This window comes from Miniopterus schreibersii (assembly GCF_964146895.1).
Source record: "Miniopterus schreibersii genome assembly, chromosome: 5".
Lineage (NCBI taxonomy): Eukaryota > Metazoa > Chordata > Mammalia > Chiroptera > Miniopteridae > Miniopterus > Miniopterus schreibersii.
The window spans coordinates 45,604,491-45,625,623 of record NC_138106.1 but is presented as its reverse complement, the minus strand read 5'-3'; the positions used below and the strand labels follow the sequence as shown (position 1 = coordinate 45,625,623).

Below are 21,133 nucleotides of genomic sequence, written 5' to 3'. Positions count from 1 at the left end.
CCCCCACAGGGGATTGAACCCAAAAACCTGGGTATGTGCCCTGACCAGGAATTGAGCCCACCACCTTTTGGTGTACAGGACGACAGTCCAACTAACTGAGCCACACTGGACAGGGCACTAATTAGTTATTTTAAAAGCTGTGCACCTAAAACCCCACCATTCAAAACAAAAGCTAGAACAGACAATAACCCTATTACCTCACAATTCCACTTCTAGGTATATACCCAAGAGAAACCCTTGTTTATATACAAGAGGAGACATGTAAAAGAATAGTGATAGCAGCACTGTTTATAATAGCAAAAACCTGGAAACAACCCAAATGCCTATCAGTGAAAGATAGCGTGAATAAACTGGTGTATGCACACAGTGGACTATTATACAGCAGTCAAAATTAATGAACCATAGTGACACACAACGAGTAAATCTTATTAATGTTGTATTAAAGAAAAAAGGCAGTCCCCAAAGAATAAATTCAGCTTAGTACCCTTCGTATAACGTTAAAACACACAAATTTGATAAACAATACTTTTTAGGAATATAGATAGATGCAAAGAAACTATATAAAAAGGGAAACAGCGGAATCATAAACAAGGGTTTTAGAATATGGCTAGCTGGGGTGAGGGAAAACAGAGGGATGTGTTGGGGTGGAGGTTGAACACATGGCTAATGTAGGTTATTGTCATGTTTATTAACTGAGTGCTTTAAAGAAAATACATGTAAACCCAGACTTGGACATATGAGGAAAATCCTGTTTTCCAAAACTTTTACTGCAATTTTATTTCCAGAATTTCCAGATACAGCTGACTGATCTTTCGTGTTAAGATCATTTGGGATTATACTGTATTAAAAAAATGAAGTTCATACTTTTATAGAAACAAACAGAAGGGAGTGAAATCCCAGTGACTAAAATGACCCCTTTCTTTAAAAATGTAACTCTTTACTAGGAAAATATGAGAAAGTTTGAACAGAGTATTTTTTTATATAAATGGAAGTTGTAAATCATAATTTGCATTAAAAGCCTCTTTCATTTCACTTTTAACTCAGGAAAAAAGTTATCTCAGGTTTCAAAGTTCCTCAAAGTCATACATTATTTTTAATAGAGTAGCTAGTTTTTCATGTTAACCTAAATCCCTCCCGTAGAGAGCAGTGCCATGCTGCACTCTCCACTTTCTCTTCTTCTCCTAACTCATACACATCCTGAAAAACTGCTCTGACATCAGTTGTCCAGGAAACCTTCCCCCAAAGCCTCTCCCTCCTGCTTTTCCTTTATGATCCCAAAGTAACCTGCGCCCTTCTGAGTTTGTGAGCTCTTCATTAAAATGCTTGAAGTCCCCCCAAAACTACTAGCAAGTGTTAAACCAGTGTAGGCTGAAGTGGGGTGAACCACAATTTGTTTAAGACCAGCGTTAGTTCCTCCTCTAGACCTCTGACGGAGTCCGGTCCCCAGAGTGAAAAGTGACAGCCGCGTGTAAGGAGGGGCCCACCTCAGCAGGGGCGCTTGAGACCCGAGCTGGTGGGCGTTTCTGCCGCGTGCACGCCCGCAAGCTCGCCGTCAGGGCCCGCAGTCTGACAGGAGCGCGGCCTCGGATTGGATAGAACGGTGCATTCTGGGAGCGGCCGGGCCTTTGGCAGTGCTTTCTGGGAGTTGTAGTTTTGGGAGCCGGAAGTGGGGGTGGCAGGGATAGAAACCGCAGCTGAGGCAGCATTCACCACCGCTGCTGTCACCCGGGTGTGGTGCATCACTCTGAGCCCACCCGCCCTGGGTGCCTCCTCTGTTCCTGGGTGGAGGGGGCTCCGGGAGCCCTGAAGGGCGAAGCGGCAGGGACGCCTCTCTTCAGAGAGGAGGCGATGTCGCAGCCCGGGATGGGGCCAGAGCGCGCGGGAATGGAGCTTGGCGACTGCGAGGAGCGTCCGCCGGAGGAGAGCAGGTGGGCTGGGAAGGGGCCGGGGAGTCGGGGGCGGATGAGTGCACTGAACCACCGGGAGGCTCGGGAGCCTCGGAGAGCGTGCGGAGGCGTGCTGGGTGCGACAGACAGGAGGGCAACTGTTGTGGGTGACTTGTTTGGGAAGAAATTCTGAGAGGAGAGACGGGCAGGGCGTGGATAGGACGGAGGAGGGAACCGGCTTACAGAAGGTGAGGGAGGGTGGATGGGATATGTTGAGGCCAGGGGGAGCCGAAGTGGGTGCTGGAGAAGAGGTGAATATTGAGAGGTGCTGTAGCGAGGTTTTACAGGCCAGAGTCTATAGATAGGAGTAGGGCACAGGATTGGTGCCCTGACTGAAACTTGCGGTGACAGCAAGCAAATCGGGCCAACATTACGAAGGTTGACGTTATGAAAATTTCTGGGAGCAAAGGTTAGGCATTATAAGTGGCCTAGGAAGAAGCTTAGGCAGCGATGAGTGTGAGGAAGAAGGCGAGAAGGAGGGCCCGTGGACGAACGTGGGCCATTGTAACGGCAGTGGTGCTGGGTGGGTGCTTGCTAATGAGGCTAGAATTGCTGCGAGCCCTTTGTCAGTGCTGGGTCCCTGTCAGAGAGTGGCAGGACCTCTCTGGCATTTCCTTCTCAGTTTCAGGCCCTTCACTCCTTCCTCACAATGCAAAAAGCGATTGCACATTTATTTACATGGAACTATTGTCGAGTTCATAGTTTCTAGAAATTAGAGGATTTAAGATTTTTAAAACTATTTATTTTTAAAATCCTCATTCGAGGACATGTTTATGGATTTTAGAGAGAGGAAGAGAGAGAGAAAGAGAGAGAGAAAACTTTGACGTGAGAGAAAAACATTGTTTCTCTCCTATGCACCCCAACCAGGGACCAAACCCCCAACCTGGGTAGGTGCCCTGACTAGGGAATCGAAACCACAGCCTTTCAGTGCGTGATGATGCTCCAGCCAACTGAGCCACACTGGCAAGGGCAAAAGCTACTTTAAATGGCGACTTATGTAGAGATGTTTCCCATATTTACGGTTTGCTTCATTAACCCTGATCTTAACCTCTTAAGAATCAGCAATGGTGGCGGATAGAGCAAGAATGTGGCTTAAGGGAACCTTGTTTGACTTTTAAAAACATTCAGATACAGTTATGGTTTTAGGAGCAGCTGGGGTCCAAAGACTGGAGGTAGAATATTTATCTCTGAGAAAAATGTCAATAAGGGAAAATTAATGAGAGATGCCTGGGTAAAGACCTGGCTGGTTTAAAGGCTGATGACTCTTTTATGTGCAGTTTAGGCTATCATCTGCTGTACAAAACCTGGACTGACAGGACGTTGGGGCTCTTGCCTGAGATCTATGAATGATGTGTTAGTGAAACAACATCTTACTTCCCTTTTCCATGTTTCAGTTTCTGCCTGTGTATATTTGGTTATCTATTCTTCCTCCAGATGTCTGTGAAATGCTTCATGTAAGAGATCCCATATAAATTTGAAACAAGTCTTAGGGTTATTTTCATTTTCCTTCTACAAGTTTATGTGGGAGAGACTGGGTTCGAAATTCAAGTTCAAATTTTCTCCCCATAGCCAAACATCTAGCTGGGTTAGTTATTTACTTAATATATTTAACAAATACTTATTTACCACATGCCAGGACTGCTTAGGAGTCTTACAAGTAAACTTATTTAATCCTCGTAACAAGCGGATGAGATAGATACTCTTTTACCACCATTTAACAGATTAGAATATGGAGCCATAGGATAAATAACTTGCCAAGGTCATATAGTGACTCCCTGATGGAACTGGGATTCAAACCCAGGCAATTTGGCTCCAGAGTCTGCACTTTTAATTCCCATGCTATGCTGCCTTTCACTTTGCTAATGTATAGTGAGAAAAAGTGTATAAGATAGTGAGCTTTATAGCATTCTTTGCCTGTCATTCAGGCCAGTAGGATAGCTCCTTTGTAGGTATCTTTTTCTGTTAGTCTTTCTGTGCTTGACTGTTTATTTTTCAATTATAGTTGACATTCAATATTATTTTATATTAGTTTCATGTGTACAGCATAGTGGTCAGACAATATATAATTTACAAAGTGATCCCTCTGATAATTCTAGTACCCACTAGACATCATACATAGTTATTACAATATTATTGACTATATTCCCTATGCTGTACTTAAACCCCCATGACTATTTTGTAACTACCACTTTGTATTTCTTAATCCCTTCACCTTTTTCACATAGTCCCCCAAACTCCCTCCCATCTGGCAACCCTCAGTTTGTTCTCTGTGTCTATGAATCTGTTTCTGTTTTGTTTGTTCGTCCATGCTTGACTCTTAACCAAGGAACTCTAGTCAAAACTTAACTTCAGCAATGGGGTTATCACCATAAAGCTACTCATATTGTTGCTATAGCCTACTCTCTGTTGGTGGTTGGTTAACTCAGAATGTGTTGTTTAGTGAGGCTTCATGGAATTTATGGCTTCCTAAGTTCCAGATAGATAACTGGTAAATGCATGCCTTGTGCCTGAGAATTGAGGCATTGTGGCTGCGTTACTGCAAACCTAACCTGTCTATGGCCAATAAAACACCTAATTCACAAAAAATCTTCTTGATGAGATGGCATCATTTTCTTTATATATGAAGGATACAGCTTTTCAATATATTTTCTTTCCTTTTTTTTTCAAACTGTATCCAGCTTTATTAAAGATACTTTTCATAAACAATCATGGTATTTCAGGCAGGACATGGGCAGACAGTCGTTAACAGTATACAACAACTTTCAAACTCCCTTCTTCAATGAACTACCAAAATCAGAAAGCCACTATAAAACCCAATGAAGTCTTCATCTGATGCTCTGAACAGGGAAAGTTTAGAGTGAGGGTTGACATTTCACATTAAGCATGTTGTTTAACAACTTTTCACAAGCCAACCCTGACTTTCAGGAAATGAAATGAAAAATGGCAGAATTATCAACCTGTAGATCCACAATCCAGAAAAGGAACTGCTGTTCTTTTGAGGGATGCCATCTCAATGGTGACACTGGAAAGTACAGATTGCCCAGTGTAACCAGTTCTTTTGGGTGAGGCCCCAATAGGAAGCCAAAGTCTATGCTTAAAGTGGAGAGGGAGAAAAGGACATGAAAATGAATTTTAGGTTTCCCACACCACAAGGTATTTGTGCCAGGATGGCTAATGCGTGTCAACATCAAGGGACCCCTCCTCCCAGGAGCCAAGAGGAAGTCTCTCAAAACTAGAAGGGAAAGGTGTTTTTTTCCTCCACTTCAGTCCAGCTTTGTAGATATTCTGTTAGTACTGTATGTCCTTCCCCAAAAAAACAACAATGAAGTGTTCTGTGTGCTAACAACATAGCTTAAAAAAATAAATAAATAAATAAAACAGAATTCTGCAGTTTTATAAAATTTGATAAAAAATAGTATTTCAAACTGTACAGTCACCAGAATACAGTTATCAGAAATGCATACACTTCACTTGGCATCTCCAGCACCTTCAGCTTTCAGTGCCTGGTCTGTTTCCGCATTTCCATTTTCTGCGGGGTTATTCCCATCCTTGCGAGCATCAGTTTTCCCCTTTTTCCCTTTGAGTATCTTCTCTCCCTTCTTTGCAGGGGCCTTTTTAGGCTTGGGCTCGGCTTTGGAGGAGCAGGCTTAGCCGATAACCTGGCTGATCTTCTCTGTGGCTCGTCCTTTACCTTGGCTTTATCTCCTTTAGCATCCCCTTCAGCCTTTCTATTGAGCATGATGGCAGTGGTGGCCGGACATCCGGGCTGGACGCGGGGATGCAGCAGCATGTGGCCTTTGGTCAGTATGGGAGTCATTCTCGCCTCTTCACACTGCTCTCAATATGTTTTCTGAAAGCAGTTGATGTAGTGAAATGCGCTTAAGCTTTATAGTGAGATAGACCTGCATTCGAATCCTTGTTCTGCTGCTTAACTTGGCTCATCCTGTCCGAGTAGGAAGAGTCATGCCTTCCTGACTGGTAAGTTCTGAGGCTTCGGTAAGATAATGTGCATAAAGTTCCTCACAGAGTGCCTGATATGTAATGTACTAAATGCAAAAAAATGACAACTTTTGTCCCCTCCCCAGTTTTCTTGAAATAAGGCATGTGTGTGCTCTTTTGGTTGCTCTGTGCGATGGTATAGCCTGTTCTTCCATGGCTTCTCTGAGTTGGGTGCACTGAGGACTAGCTTTTAGTTGGGTGTTGGGTGTTGGCCTAACTTTTAACTTCATCCTTGGAGCGTAGTTATGTCCCCTATTGTTTTGCAGCCAGCTAGTTACCACTCTAGCAAAATGCTATAGTGCTTAGGGATGATACTTCACTTTCCTTAGGGTTTCCTAAATGCCAATTTTGAGGTTTTTGTTTGTTTGGAGTTTTTTTAAGATTTTCTGGTGAAAGTACTAAACCATTAAAGGAATGGTTCTTCTAGCATTGCTTTGTTACCCTAGACTGCCTTGGGCTATGAAGTCTACTTCTGAGTTTGGAACCCAGCTACATGCACAGTTCTCCTGGTACAGTGATTTAGATAGAGTCAGAATTCAAGTATTAAGATACTTTTTAGTGTCTCCAAATTGAGCTCATTCCATTGACCGAAATCTTTTTCTCTTCTGTTCTCTATCTTTAGTTAATAGAATTTTCCACTCAATCAACCAAGCCAGAAGCCTCAGTGAAATATGATTCTTCCCTCTTCATTTTCTATATCCAAGCAGTCACCAGGCACTCTAAATTCTGTTCCTGATTTTTATCGTGAAGCTTTATTATTTTTTTCATTTCCAAATATATTGGCTTATATTAATGGAAAAATCCAAAGAGTAGTATTGTTTCAGGAATGGCCAAATGTAGCTGTGTGCTTAAACAAAAATTTGTCCCTATCTACGTGCTTCATTCTCAGGCAGACTTTTCTACAGGGCAACCCTCAGCAAATTGAAGTTTAATAATCCCAACTAAAAAAAATAAGAAAGAAAGAATGCAGTCTCGATAGGTATAGCAAAAGCAAAAATTCTGGGCTGACCCTTAGACTGACATGAGTTATGTTCCTGTTTCAGGGTATGGAATATGCTCCTGAATCAGGACTAAACTATGTGCCCAACCCTGGGTCCAGGATAGGGTGATACTTTCTTAGAACTTCATGGACCAGAGTAAGTGGCAGACGTGTGATTTCCCTGTGGAAAATTTTGAACATTGGGGCCTGTTACCTACAGAAAGGGACATGAATTCTGGGAAGATATAAACAAAATATGTATTCACTGAATAGCTTTATTATCTGTCATTGTGAATTATCTCAGTAGCCTCTTAACTAATCTCCCAATCTGAACTCAGTCCCCCAATTCCAGACAGCCTCCACACTGCTACCAGCTTAATTTTTCAGAAGCAAAATTACTATAGTATTTTGCTCAGAAATGTTCAGTGGTTTCTCATTAAAAATATAAAATAGTCAAAACTCTTTCCCGGGTGTTCAATCTGTACTTTAGTCCCTATGAAGTTCCCAGTTACAAAACCATGCATTCACTCGCTCTCACATCTCCTTCCTCACCATTCTCATTCTTGCTTCTCTGTCTCTTCTTTTGCCTGGAGAGCTCTTAGTCACCCTTTAAATAATGTTCCTTTGGAAGGCATCCCTTACCTGTCCTTCTTCATCTCTCTTATTATAGCATTTCTCACTTCACAGCATTTTATGTAAGTGCCCACTTTCCCCATTGCATTCTGAATACCCTGAGAGATGGGGACTCTTCCTCTTTAACCACCATAAACCTAGCATAGTGCCTGACATATAATTGGTGTTCAGTGAATATTTGTTCAAGGAATGAAAATGGGAACGATTTGGTCATGTCTCATAGTTGGACAGTTGCCTGTGGTACTGTTACTGTTGAAAGGGCCTCTTTTTTCCCTTTCTTCCTATTCATTGACCATGCAAGGAGCCCTAAGCTGAAGTTTTTCTCAGTATCTACCCTCTCCATAGCTGCTTCTGCTTTTTATAGCTGCTTTATCACTTCTTCCACTAAATGAAATTTTTTTCCTGTTTTGATTTGTGATCTTCGTTAAGTTTCACCAACCTACCTGGGTAGTTACAGAACAGCTCTGTCCAACATGATAGCCAGTAGACACATATAGTTATTAGGTTTAAATTAATTAAAATTAAATATAATTTAAAATTTCAGTTCTTTAGACACACTACCCAGATTTCAAGTGCTTAATGGCCGCAGCCGCTAGTGGCTGCTATTTTGGACGTCACAGATTTCCAGCATCACAGAAAATTTTATTGCTGTTATAGATGTAAATCTGAACCTTTCAGGAAACAACTACAGCATGCTTAAATGTTTTTAGTTCCCCTGGATTGGGCTCCCTTCAAGTTTAACCCATACTTGATTGGGAAGAGACAAGATTATTAAAGGAAGTCATAAATTGTAGTGACCGAAGAGGGACTTGACAAACTCTCTGTCAAAGTTTGTGGAGCCATGGCCTCTGCCAGTGAAACTCATGAGGACATAATTGAGTTTTTACTAGAAAATAACAGAATCCTGTAATTTCTAAAGGGTTCTAAGGCAGCCTCCCTATAAGCTCTCTCATTTGGATACTTTTGAGAAGAAAGTGGTAAGAGTCATAATCATTGCATAATGATTCCTCTTCCACCCTCCTTCAACACCTTTCATTATTTTATTTTTTCTTCCTCAAGAGGTTTTTGAGAATTTAAAATTTTCCAAGGTTTTTTTTCCTACTTGTTTGTTTTATTTTTGTTTTTTTGTGCACTGTCTTATTGCTGTCTGGTTAGAGAATATGTCTGTACTACTTTTACTTTTGAGGATTTGTTGACTTTTGTGTGCGTCTATGCCTTATACAAGGTCAAATTTTGTGAATGGTCTATGAATGTTTTAAAAAAGTGTTCTCAGGATGTAGTTTTCTAGATGTAAAAGAACAACCTTATTAATTATATATTATTCAGCTCTTCTTATCACTATTTTACTTTTGGTTTTCATGATCTGAATGTTAATCCCCCATTACAATTTTTTTCTCATTTCATTTTTCTTTTTCCCCCCTGCGGTTTTTATTTGTGTGTGTGTGTTTTGTTGTATATATTTTGAGGCCATGTTTTTAGATACATAAAAATAATGAGAGCTATGTTTTTATTATGCCCCCTTTTTCTTTTTTTAGTGATTCTTGCCTTGAATAGTTTCCTCCTGCCTTTTTGTTTGATTGACTTTCTTGTTTTAACTAGTTGAGTTTATTTATTCTGTTGACATTTATTTTTATCTCATATCTGTTTGGTCTTAATTCTGTCATCTTTTAAAAATTACTTTCAGCCCTGGCCAGTGTGGCTCAGTTGGTTGAGCATCTTCCCATGCACCAAGAGGTCACAGGTTTGATCCCCAGTAGGGGGCATGCAGGAGGCAGCAGATCCATGTTTCTCTCTCTCTTCCTCTCCCTTCCCCTCTCTCTCAAATTAATAAAAACATATTTTTAAAAAATGACTTATAATGTTCTCGCTGTTTCCTTCCCTCAGCAGTTTTTAAGGTAGGTTAGTTTTAGTTCTAATGATGGCCACCTTTTACTTTAAAATAGGATCCCTAAAACTGAGGTGACTGAAGCACTGTCTTCCCTCCTGTCCCTTTGCTATTGAGGTGAAGGTGTGTGCCTCCTTGACCTTGCTTGTAAAGCATTCTGCTATCCAGACAACGTAAGGTGTGACTGTAAGGGAATGAGGTTGGCTTTCTTACATAAATCATAAATTCAATCTTACTGTGTTGTCATAAAACTTACACATTTCTTCCATTCTATCAAGTAAGTAGATTTGAGTCTGTGTTATATACAAGGTACATCCAATACTGAAGAAGTTCTTCTCAGCTTTTCTTCTTCAGTGAGAGTGTCATGAACATAAACAGGGCCTTGGAATCTGTACTCACTAAGAAGAAATTGCCCCTAGTTTAAATGCAGTGGAGATATTCTTTGGATGTGGAGCACTGTGACCAGTCTTAATTATGTTGTAGACTGTCCAATCCCAGCTAGTTTTTGGCAGAATTTTCTCTGGAGCAGAATGGGTGAGAAGGTTTTGTAATAGGTATCCCTTCTGATTTAGTTGATTTATTAGATTTGTGCAATGGAAGTTCAAAGGAAAATGACAGAAAAAGGAAGGAATATTTCTATAGATTTCTCCACTCTGAAGCAGTTGTTCGTTAACTTCATTTTATGCATGAGGGACCTGAAGCTTAAAATGTTTAAATGGCTTCCCCGAGGATGCACAGCTAGTTTGTTGAGAGCTGTAATTCAAATTTAGGTTGGCCTGACTGTGAGGCTTGTTCTCTTTCCACTGAATGACATTTTCTCTCTGCTTATTAAAAATACAAACTAAATAGAAAAGCCATTGTCCCTGTCCTTAAGGAAATAAGCCACATACTGTTAAATAACATTTTTTTAAAAGGGTTATTAGGAGGAATGGTATATTGACAGCATATGTAATAAGGTTTCTTACAAAGGAGTTATAGCAGGTCAGATTATTTAAAACTTATCTTGGGAGGAGGCTGACTTCGAGTTGAGCCTGAATCCCTGAATGGGACAAGAAGAGAAGCCTTACAAGTGAAATGTCTGCATGAGTAAAGTCATGGTAGTAGGCATGAGGTTGGCTTGTTTGTGATAGAGTATATTAAATAGAGAGAGAAACTATATTCAAATTGAGAATACTGAGCAGGAAAGTTGGTATTTAGATTGGGGACACAGGTAAGGAATTTGTATACCATCCGTGGTTAGGTTTTTAACATAAGAGATTTTACTTCCTTTTGTTAAATCTACTCATTGAAATTCAATAACTTTGATATCATTCAAATTTAGTGTGATTGGTGAGACTTTTTTGAATAGGTATGAAGCTGCAAAGTGTGCTTACAAGTACTACTTACTCTCCTGGATATTAAGATTCTGCTGTCAGCCAATAAGGGGATGGGACTGGCTAGGGTTAGGTCCTCCTAGGTGCAGAGTGGAGAGACTGTATAATAGATAGAGTCAAGTATTTTTTTCTATAAGCATATTATTATTATTATTATTCTTTTTTATTTCAGAGAGAGGAATGGAGAGGGAGAACGAGACAGAAACATCAATGAGAGACCCAGGCATATGCCCTGACCTCGAATGGAACCATGACCTCCTGGTTCATGGGTCGACACTCAACCATTGAGCGACACTGGCCAGGCAGCATATTATTTATTTTAAAAACATCATAAATATTTAACTACATATTCTACAAGTTAAATACTATATAATTAAAAACAGAAATTATGGAGCCAGATAAGAAGAAAATTGCCACCTCAGTGTTACCAATAATTATTTTACTTCATTATGTTTTCCTGTACTTTAAGAAGGAACCCATTACTTCTTTCCAGGAAGTGTTTTCGGGCATTAAAATTCCCAGGTGCCTGCCTGACCACAATCTTTCAGCATAAAATACCCTTGATACTTGAGTATTTAAAAAATCCTCATGATACTTTTCAGCTTCTTGTTTACTAACTTTGTTCAGATTATTGATCTTTCACTAATTGATATCCTCAAGGAAGGCCTAAACAACTCTTCTCTATTTACCCTCATGTAGCCAAAAGTAACTACTATTAACATATTATTTCTTATTTTTATGCTGAGATCACAAATATAATTTTATATTCTGCTTTTTATACTTTAACCTACTATTATTAGCTTTGGGAACTCTTCCTAATTAAAAATTTCAATGGTTTTGTGATGTTCCATCATATGGACGTCACATACCTTGCCTCATATTCCAGGGATCAAATCATTACCTGACTTGAGACAACCTGATTTTCAACTCTGATCTCAGATAGATACCATTATTCATTTCACATAAATGGCACACCAGAGAGGGGATATGCCAATAAGTTGAAGTTATTTCCTTTTACCACGAAAAAGAGCATTGGGGCTTGAAGATAGGCCAATATATGTTTCTTGGATTGAATCTCACTTTATAATTGCATGATACTTATTTACTATTTATTTCACTTATTTAGTGTAACACTTTCAAAAATAACATTTGCTTATAACTTTTTTGTTTTAACCTTGAGTGCCACTTCTAATTGTGATTTAGCAACCTTAAAACTGAGTTGGCATTTAGGAAAACTGTTTTTCCTTGGATATCCTTACTTGAGTTGCTTAAGCAATTCCTGTTCCTCTTTAAAGGAGGAATGTAGTCAAAATCCTCCCAAAAGGAAACAGGTAGGACTTTATTCTGGGACTGGCTTTACTATTTGTTGATGAAAATGATTCTGATAGAGATGAATTATGCTGGCCCTTGCCCCTTAGGCCTGGTTCTTCCTTGGCACAGGGTGAGCAGCTTAGAAAGACTGCTTTTAATTTATGGTGAATAAAGGAGGACACTTTGTATACTTGCAGAAGTGGCTCTGCAAAGTAGTGCTTTGAACCTAGTACTCTTCAAAGAACATATGAATACAGGGTGATACCATCCAAATTATCAAACAGGTTTAACCTAGGAAATACTGACCTTACTTGCTAAAATGTGGTTAAAGAATGGGGAGGGGTATTTGATTTCTTGTGGTGATCTGCTTACTTGCATCTAAGATTCAGGTATGAATGGATTAATCCAACCACTGTGTATGAGCATCAGTTGAATTTAGTATTTCAACTCTGAAAATGATAACTATATAATTAGAATGAAGGACCCTAAAAAGGTAAAAACACTAAACAGACTAGCTATGTAAATCAAAATTTTTAAAAAGTTTATTTTTCTTCTACATAAGCATGTACCAAATATAGGTGGTTTGGTATATCTTATAAGAACCACATTCTTTTGTAACTTTGGTATCTCAGGGACACTTTATTGTGGGGAAAGAAAATTTTTTAGTTTTGTCCAGAAAAGTTGTCAGTAGATCTGAATGCTCAGGGTTTCTAGGATTTCAATGCTCTTTGTATCATTTTGGAATTAAAGTCCTAGGATGATACGATACTTGGTGTCTGCTTTCAGGATTTATCATGATGTTCTTTAACAGTTAAGCTTGTAAGATCAATATAGAATGAATCAGAACACAGATATGCATAGTAACTTGAGGAACCAGACTGGCTGTCAGGGCTGCAAGACTTGATTGTAACTTTTGGAATGTAAAAACTGTGTCAATAAGAACAGGTCAGATTAGCTCTGAGAAAGCATAGGAGACAGAGAGTCACTTAAGGGAAAGTTGGCAGTCAGTTGGTCTCTGTAATGGCAGTTTCTCACAGTAAAACAATAAATGACATTTTAATGACCACCTCACTCCTGTGTGCATCTTAGTTATCTTGAGATATCTCCCAGGGCTGGTGTAGAAATAGAACTGGGAAATTGGCAACAGGTACATGAAAAGGTGTTCCACATCACCGATCATTAGGGAAATACAAATCAAAATCGCAGTGAGTCCTGGCCTGTAGGCTCAGTTGGTTGAGTGTCGTCCCATGCACCAAGAGGTCACCAGTTTGATACCTGGTCAGGGCACATGCCCAGTTTTGGGGCTCGATCCCGATTTTGCGGGAGGCAACCTATCGATGTTTCTCTCTCTCATCAATGTTTCTCTCCCTCTCTGTCTCTCTCTAAAATCAATAAAAACATATATATTTTTTAAAAACCACCACAATGAGATGTCACCTCACACCTATTAGAAGGGATAGCATCAAAAAGAAAAGAGATAACAAGTGTTGGTGAGGATGTGGAGAAAAGGGGACCCTTGTGCACCATTGGTGGGATTATAAATTGGTACAGCCACATTGGAAAACAGTATGAAGATTCCTCAAAATATTTAAATTAGAACTATATGATCCAGCAATTCTTCTGGGTATATATTCAAAGGTAACAAAATCACTGTCTCAAAAAGGATATCTGCATTAATTTTTAAAAAAGGTATCTGCACCCTCGTGTTTATTGAAGCATTACTTACAGTAGCCAAGACATGGAGAAAACCTATGTGACCACTTATAGATAAATGGATAAAGTAAATGTGATATTGATACACCTCCATACAAAGGAATATTATTCATCTATAAGGAAGAAGAAAATCTTACCATTTGAAACAAAATGGATGGACCTTGAGGGCATTATGCTAAGTGAAATAAGTGAGACAGTGAGAGGCAAATACTGTATGATCTCACTTATATGTGAATCTGAAAAACCCAAACTCATAGCAACAGAGAACAGATTGTTGGTTGCCAGAGGTGGGGATGGGGGTGGGGGAAATGGGTGAAGGTTGTCCAAAGGTACAAACTTTCAGTCATAAGATAAATAAGTTCTGAGGATGTAATATACAGCATGGTGACTATAGTTAACAATACTGTATTGTTTATTTGAAAGTTGCTAAGAGAGTAGATCTTAAAAGTTTTCATCATAAGAAAAAAAATTTAACTATGTGAGGTGATGGATATTTACTAAACTTATTGTAGTAATCAGTTTGTAATATATACATATATCAAATAATTATGTTGTGCACCTGAAACTAATATAAAGCTATATGTCAATTATATCTCAATAAAAATGGAAGGGGGAGAAATAGAACAGGGGAATATGGTGGCTCCAGTGTTTAATGGTGTAACATTAAGAAAGCCCGGTTATCTCCCAGTTTGAATAAATTCTTGGTCTCAGGGCTTTCAGATCAGAAGACCAGAGTGAGATCCATCTGAGTTTCTCTTTTTAGATGATGCTCCTATACCATACCTAGCTTTATTCACTTTATTGAATATGTCTGCCTTTATGTACTCATCCACCTTTTAAAAATGAGTCAGAAAATGTACAAAAATGTGTAAGAGGTTCATTTTGGGTATAGATAGAAAGAATTCCAATTCAAGACCCTCCCATACCTGTAGGTATTTAAAAAATGTAAAATAGATATGGTGAAAGTTCCTTAAAAAATTATTACCACTCTCATTACTGTTCTTGAAAAGAGAAAAGAGTAGTATTCCAAAAATAAATTAAAGGGCAAGGTAAAGTATCCAGTATAACAATTGGGGACTCAAAAAGAGGAGTTAGACATCTCATCTCCTTATGTTTTCCTTATATAGTTTGATTTGGTGCATCCAACTTTTTTCATTCAATTGCAGTTGGTTTTGAGTTTTTATGGGGTTGGAAGCTGTGTTGAGAAATGCTGGGGATATAGGAGGAACCTTGAAGATCATCTAGGGCAGCAATTTTTAAACTTTCCACTAAAGTGCTTTAGATGGTCCAGGAGAATAAGTGAATAGTTGACTGATTTGGAGACATGTCCCAAAATGCCCAGTGCAAACTTAAAACACTTTTGTCTCAATTTTAGCTTACAAAAATCACAGAGGGAAAATCATAGGCAATTTATATTCTTGTCCATAATATTCATGTCTAGGTATGTGTACTTAGTGCTGGAAATATAGTGAATAAAAAGTCATCTTTTGGCTTTTTTGTTTGGCAAAAGATGTGTGGTTTTGAGGAAATGCCCTCATCTCTATATGTATTGTCCATGTAATGTCATTGTCCAGAAAAGGATCTTGATGGTTCATACCTAGAAACACAGGGTTATCGGCTACTAATGTGAGGATTGAGTGATAGCAGATGAAGATCACCTTGCAAAGCATAATAGGCCATGTAAATGTGAGCTGTTTGTTTTTTTTATCTTTACATCTTCAATCCTCTCAGAATTGGATCTTATGACCAAGTGAAAAATTAATAGGGGAGAGAATGTTAGGATGTGGGGCAGAAGGTTTCTTGCCTTAGACTTTCTTTCACATGATCAGAATTAGGTACAACAAGTTAACTAACCATTGGTACAATTAATGCTCTTGCAGGAGGGAGCACTGGCAGTTGCTGGGTAATTTGAAGACTACTGTGGAGGGTTTGGTGTCAACCAACAGCCCCAATGTCTGGTCCAAGTATGGTGGCCTGGAGCGGCTTTGCAGGGACATGCAGAGCATCCTCTATCATGGGCTCATCCGTGACCAGGTATGCAGACCTTCTTTTTTGCCAGATTGGGTACATTAGCTGTTGGAAAGAAACAGTTGCAGTAAGTTGTTGGCAGGGAGAAGATGATGGCCACTAGTCTGTGAGCCTTTGAAGGAAGGACTGCACAATGTGATGATGACGAGGAAGGGGACAAGGACAATGACGATCAATCGATTATTGGGGTTTTTCTCTTAGGATCATCCTAGGACACATCTGAGAAATAGTTATAGAATATCGTCATTTTTAGCCCAGCCGGGTGTGGCTCAGCGGTTGAGCGTCGACCTAGGATCCAGGCTATCGGGGTTCGATTCCTGGTCAGGGCACATGCCCGGGTTGCGGGCTGCAGCCGATCAATGACTCTCATCACTGAGGTTTCTATCTCTCTCTCTCCCTCTCCTTTCCTCTCTCTGAAATCAATAAAGGTATATTTAAAAAAAAAAAAATTAAATAAAAAAAAAGAAGTCATTTAGAATATCGTCATTTTTAGAATATCCAATGAGCAGTCATTTGTAGACAACCGGTTGATGCTTATGAGTAGTTGTAGTTATAGCTTAATTTTTTTTTTTTAATCCTCACGCGAGGATATTTTTTCCGTTACTTTTCAGAGACAGTGGAAAGTGGGGGGGAGAGGGGGAGAGAGAGAGAAACATTGAAGTGAGAGAGACACATCGATTGGTGCTTCCCACACTCACCCAGACCAGGGCCGGGGATCAAGCCTGCAACCGAGGTACGTGCCCTTGGCCGAATCGAACCCGGAACCCTTCGGTTCCCAGGCTGACGCTCTACCCACTGAGCTAAACCGGCTAGGGCTAGCTTACTTTTTAAAATATAAACTTTACTGATGTTGAGTTTCTTTTCCTTAATATCCTCAAACACTCTAATAAGCTTTGGGTATTGAAAATGAGTGGAAGCTAATAATTTTTAATGGTTTTTGCTTATCTTTGGCAATTACTCCGTTTACAGTGTTTTAAATAAGGTTTGGACTGAATAAAATTGTCAGGTGAGTCATTGTGTCTGGTGTCCTCCTACTTCTTAAAAATCAAACCTCACAAATTGTGTGTTCCCAAACACTCATGCTGTTTTCAAGTCAGAGCCTGGTATTTTTCCCTGGAACTTTTTTCCCTGAGTCAGGTTTATCTTTCTTTTTTATTAGAACTTATTCTCAACTAGCAGTCACATCAGGAAAGATCTAATCAATGAATTGATATTAAGGTATTTATAGTTGATAGGATTTACTGTACTACCCTCCCTTCTAAAAATATGTGCATATTACCTCTAGACAATATCTTTAAACCAGTGTTCCTGTTGGAGATTTTTTAGAATTTAGTGGAAAAGTTGGCTTAGGTTAGATTTTCTTTATTCAAAGTAAGTTCTAAAAGTGAGGCCTTTTCTTTTAATGAGTTTTAAAGATAGGGGAAACTTTTTAACCTTTAAAGAATTGTTCTTAATGTTCATCATTATTAAAACACCATTCTAGGAATTTGGAGGCAACATTGTGTAGCAGACCGACAAAAGCCTTTAAAATCAGTCAGAACCTGGATTTAAATCCAGACTCATTGCTCAGGTCCTTGCGGGGGGGGGGGGGGGGGGGGAATGACATAGTAGTTACAATTATAGACTTTTGAGTCAGACTGCTCATATTTTAATCTCAGCTTCACCACTGTGTGGTGTTGGGTAAGTTATATAACACTTTGTGCCTCTGTTTCCTCATTTGTAAAATGAAGAGATAACACTGGTACCTAACTTAGAGGATTGTCGTGAGAATTAAATGAGATAATACATGAAAAGCTTTAGAAAATCATAAGAAATTATCAGTCTTAGCTATTAGGTAATACTACCTTTTGAGCCTTGCTTTTGTCATCTGTAAAAATGAGGATAATGTTATTTATATCATAATGTTTGATGGAATGATTAAATGAAGAAGCATACAAATTTGCCTCCTGAAGTTCATGGCACGTAGGAAGTAATTAATAAGTGTTCCTTTTTTTAAAGTTTCAAGTTACATGTAGTCCTATGAAAAAAATAACTGTGAACATTGGAATTTACAAAACAAATAAGTTAACCCACTGCAATCTGGTTTCTTCTTTTACCACTGATGATCTTGGTACTAAAGTTTAAGTAAAAATGACATGCATGTTACCAAACCTAATTAACATTTCTCCTTTGCACACTGTCTTATATTCTTCATTATTGCCACCATCAGATCTTCACTTTTATGGCATTATTATTTTATCATGTCATAGAGACCTTCTCTTACCTCTGTGACTGACCACTCATTCTTAGTTTCTTTCCCTGGAATCTCTTCCTCTTGGATTTTAGTTTTTTGTTTGTTTGTTTTTAAATATGTCTTTATTGATTTCAGAGAGAGGAAAGGAGAGGGAGAGAGAGAGAGACAGAAACATCAATGATGAGAGAGTCATATATCTGCTGCCTCCTGCACATCCCCTACTGGGGATTGAACCCGCAACCTGGGCACGTGCCCTGATTGGGAATCCAACAGCGGTCTCCTGGATCATAGGTCAATACTCAACCTCTTAGCCATGCTGGCTGGGCTGGATTTTAGTTTTTAATGGGGTTCTGTCCTATGTCCTTACTTCTTCTTACTTTGTTCATTTTCCTGAAGCAGTCTTATCCACTTGCATTGTTTTAATTGTCTTCTATACACTAATAACCCTAGGCTCAGACATCTCTACTGAACTCCAGATCCACAAGACTAGCTGTCTGCTATATATTGTCTGGCTATGTGTCCTACAGGCCAAGCACAACATGACCCAATACAAACTTATTTTCTCCCATGAGATTGCCCTTCCTCCTGATATTTTTAATACTAACTTGTGGCCTTGCCAGCTACTCAGTATTCCAAGTTAGAAACTTGGGAATCATGCCAACATGTTTTACAAAAACTCAATATGAGTGTCCCAGACCGATGACTGAAATAGCTACCAGATTAGTGACCCTGCCTTCTAGTGGTTAAAGTACCTTCGTCTTGATAGCAAAAGGATTCTATTACTGAATTTACAACGTCATCTAGAGTAATCACTTAACCATATTACAAGACAGTTTGACCACCTGTGCCAGAAAGAAAAAGTGTGTCATGATGAAATAGTAGTCAGTGAAATTGTCAAGTGAAAGGTGCTTGGCAAATGCAAAGCAATATTAACATGTCTTGTTCTAGTTATTAAAAGTTTTGATATCTGTGAAGGCACCTGGTTATCACAGTGAAGAATATTAAAGTATGTGGCCATCTGCAAAAGAGCAGTTGTGTTAATAGTAAAAGCAGAGCAAAACAGGCAGATCTGTCATACACACACACACACACACACACAGCAATTATAAGCCCTAGTGGGAAGAATAAAAAACAAAAGATTCCTTTTAATTTCACCACTGCTCTGTTCTGCCTTGTAAAGACCTAAAAATTAATGTCTGTGTCAAGGACTTGTTGTCCTCTTTCATTTCCTCCCCAAAGATTAAGGCTTTCAAAGGTCTGGCTGCTGCGTCATCAAGAAGCTATTCTGGGTGTTGTGCCCTTGGAGAGGGGGAGGGGATACAATGATTCATGAGGGTCATTTCTTCTGTGCTTTCATAAGGATGCATTATGGAATGTGTAGTATATTTTTTAAAAAAATCAGGGCCTTAGGAAAGCTATAGCATCATGACCAATATTCTTAGAAAATCTCATTTTCCTTGACAGCCTGCATCTGGGCTTTTAGTCCTTCCATAGCAATAACAATCACTCTTGAATGTTTTTTTTTTTGGTGCACTTATGTGCTTTTTAAAATACTAAGATTGTGCTGTATATATCACTCCATAACTTGCTTTAAAATATTTAATTTTTTAAATGGACAGTACATTTATATGGTTGAAAAAACAAAAAGTGTAAAACCATATTCAGTGAAAAGTCTCATTTCCTTCCAATCCCATAGGTAACTACTATTTACCAGTTTCCTTCCAGAGAATTTTTATGCTTATAAAAGCAAATCTGAATAATTTTCTTTGCTACACCTGATTTTTCACACAAATAAAAGGACACCATAATCACTGTTCTGCACCTTGCTTTTTTCACTTGATGTATCTTATAATTTATTTAAAATCATTACTTAAAGAGCTTCATTCTTGTTTATAGCTGTCATTTTGTAAGGTTCCCTTGTATGTATATACCATAATTAATTTAACCAGTCTCCTGGTAGTGGACATTTAGGTTGCTTTTGGTCATTTACTGTTAGGAGTAATGCTACAGTGAATAACTTTGTATATAGGTCACTTGGCCCTTTACTATATTCCTAGACATAGAATTCTTAGGCTAAAGGATAGGTGCTTTTCTTCTTTTTTTTACCACCAAGTTGAAATTTTTTATTTTGCTAATGTACAAATAGAATATAACAGTCCACTTTATATGGTTTCTAAACACTTAACCACTGATGATTTCCTTAAAATGCTGCTGTTGTTCTTCATAGTTCAGGTGATCTTCTGTGAAAGCCCAACTTGCCTTCCTTTCTACCTACTGAATTAATTTGTCTTTTCAGAAGACTTGTTGGATGTTTTCTTTGTTGGCCTGTCGATGTTACTGCTTTATTTGAAATACTTCATTTCCTAATTGCACAATAGTCCTTTCAATCTCATAATTCTTACTGACCAGGGATACCCAATTTGACTACATTTCTCTTAATTTAGATCCAGCTGTAAGTTGCATATTCTTTTGCTGCCAGTTTAAATTTTGAACATGTTTCCTTAATTTCTGGAGTTCTTTCTGTGCATGTTCAATCATGTGAACGGGATTTTCATTATATACTTTTTAGGCATTGCATCCATGCTGTGACATTAGTTCCGGATTCTCAATTTGAACCGCTTGATGCTCTAACTAGGCTGTAGAATTGTTCACACATTCTTCCCATGCAGTAATGTTATTTTTCTGACCTGAGGAAGGGGCTGGAAGTTCATGTCATTTTATACTAAGCAATTCAATTGGTTGACGACCTCCCTCCCTCCCTCCCTCCCTCCCTCCCTCCCTCCCTCCCTCCCTCCCTCCCTCCCGCAGCCAGTCTTTCAGATGTATTTCTCCTTATGTGGTTTCAAAAGCAGAATAATATGGGGCTGTCAGGAAGCTCTTAGTAGGTTGGTATCTGCGAGTTTCCTTTTCCACCAGTGCCACACACCAGATGCTTCATAATTTTGGTCAAAATATGGCAGCGCAACCTCTCCAGCCACCAAATTGGTGCCTGCCATTCTTAGATTCACCTGAGTTTTCTCAAGGATGTGTGCT

At 39.0% G+C, this 21,133-nt stretch overlaps 1 protein-coding gene and 2 pseudogenes across 12 annotated transcripts in view; 1 reads left to right on the top strand and 2 right to left on the bottom strand.

Annotated features, from left to right (window-relative positions):
* Positions 1-1,649: 1,649 nt before the first annotated feature.
* Positions 1,650-21,133, top strand: part of RUBCN (rubicon autophagy regulator) — a 50,233-nt gene continuing 30,749 nt past the window's right edge. For 5 of the 10 annotated variants that reach the window (XM_081138393.1, XM_081138400.1, XM_081138396.1 and 2 more), the window contains exons 1-2: positions 1,663-1,928; positions 15,720-15,873. In XM_081138393.1, the coding sequence (XP_080994519.1) occupies positions 1,849-1,928; positions 15,720-15,873 (234 nt within the window). In that variant the 5' untranslated portion in view covers positions 1,663-1,848. Of the gene's footprint in view, positions 1,929-15,719; positions 15,874-21,133 lie in introns of all 10 variants that reach the window. The other 5 variants (XM_081138401.1, XM_081138399.1, XM_081138395.1 and 2 more) reach the window with 2 other exon arrangements.
* Positions 5,414-6,882, bottom strand: LOC308557692 (non-histone chromosomal protein HMG-17 pseudogene; annotated as a pseudogene). The gene has a single exon. The product of its transcript is annotated as a non-histone chromosomal protein HMG-17 pseudogene (transcript).
* LOC308557897 (pre-mRNA-splicing factor SPF27 pseudogene) lies at positions 20,393-21,096 on the bottom strand (annotated as a pseudogene). The gene is made up of 2 exons: positions 20,907-21,096; positions 20,393-20,848 (listed from the first exon to the last, which is right to left on the bottom strand). The product of its transcript is annotated as a pre-mRNA-splicing factor SPF27 pseudogene (transcript).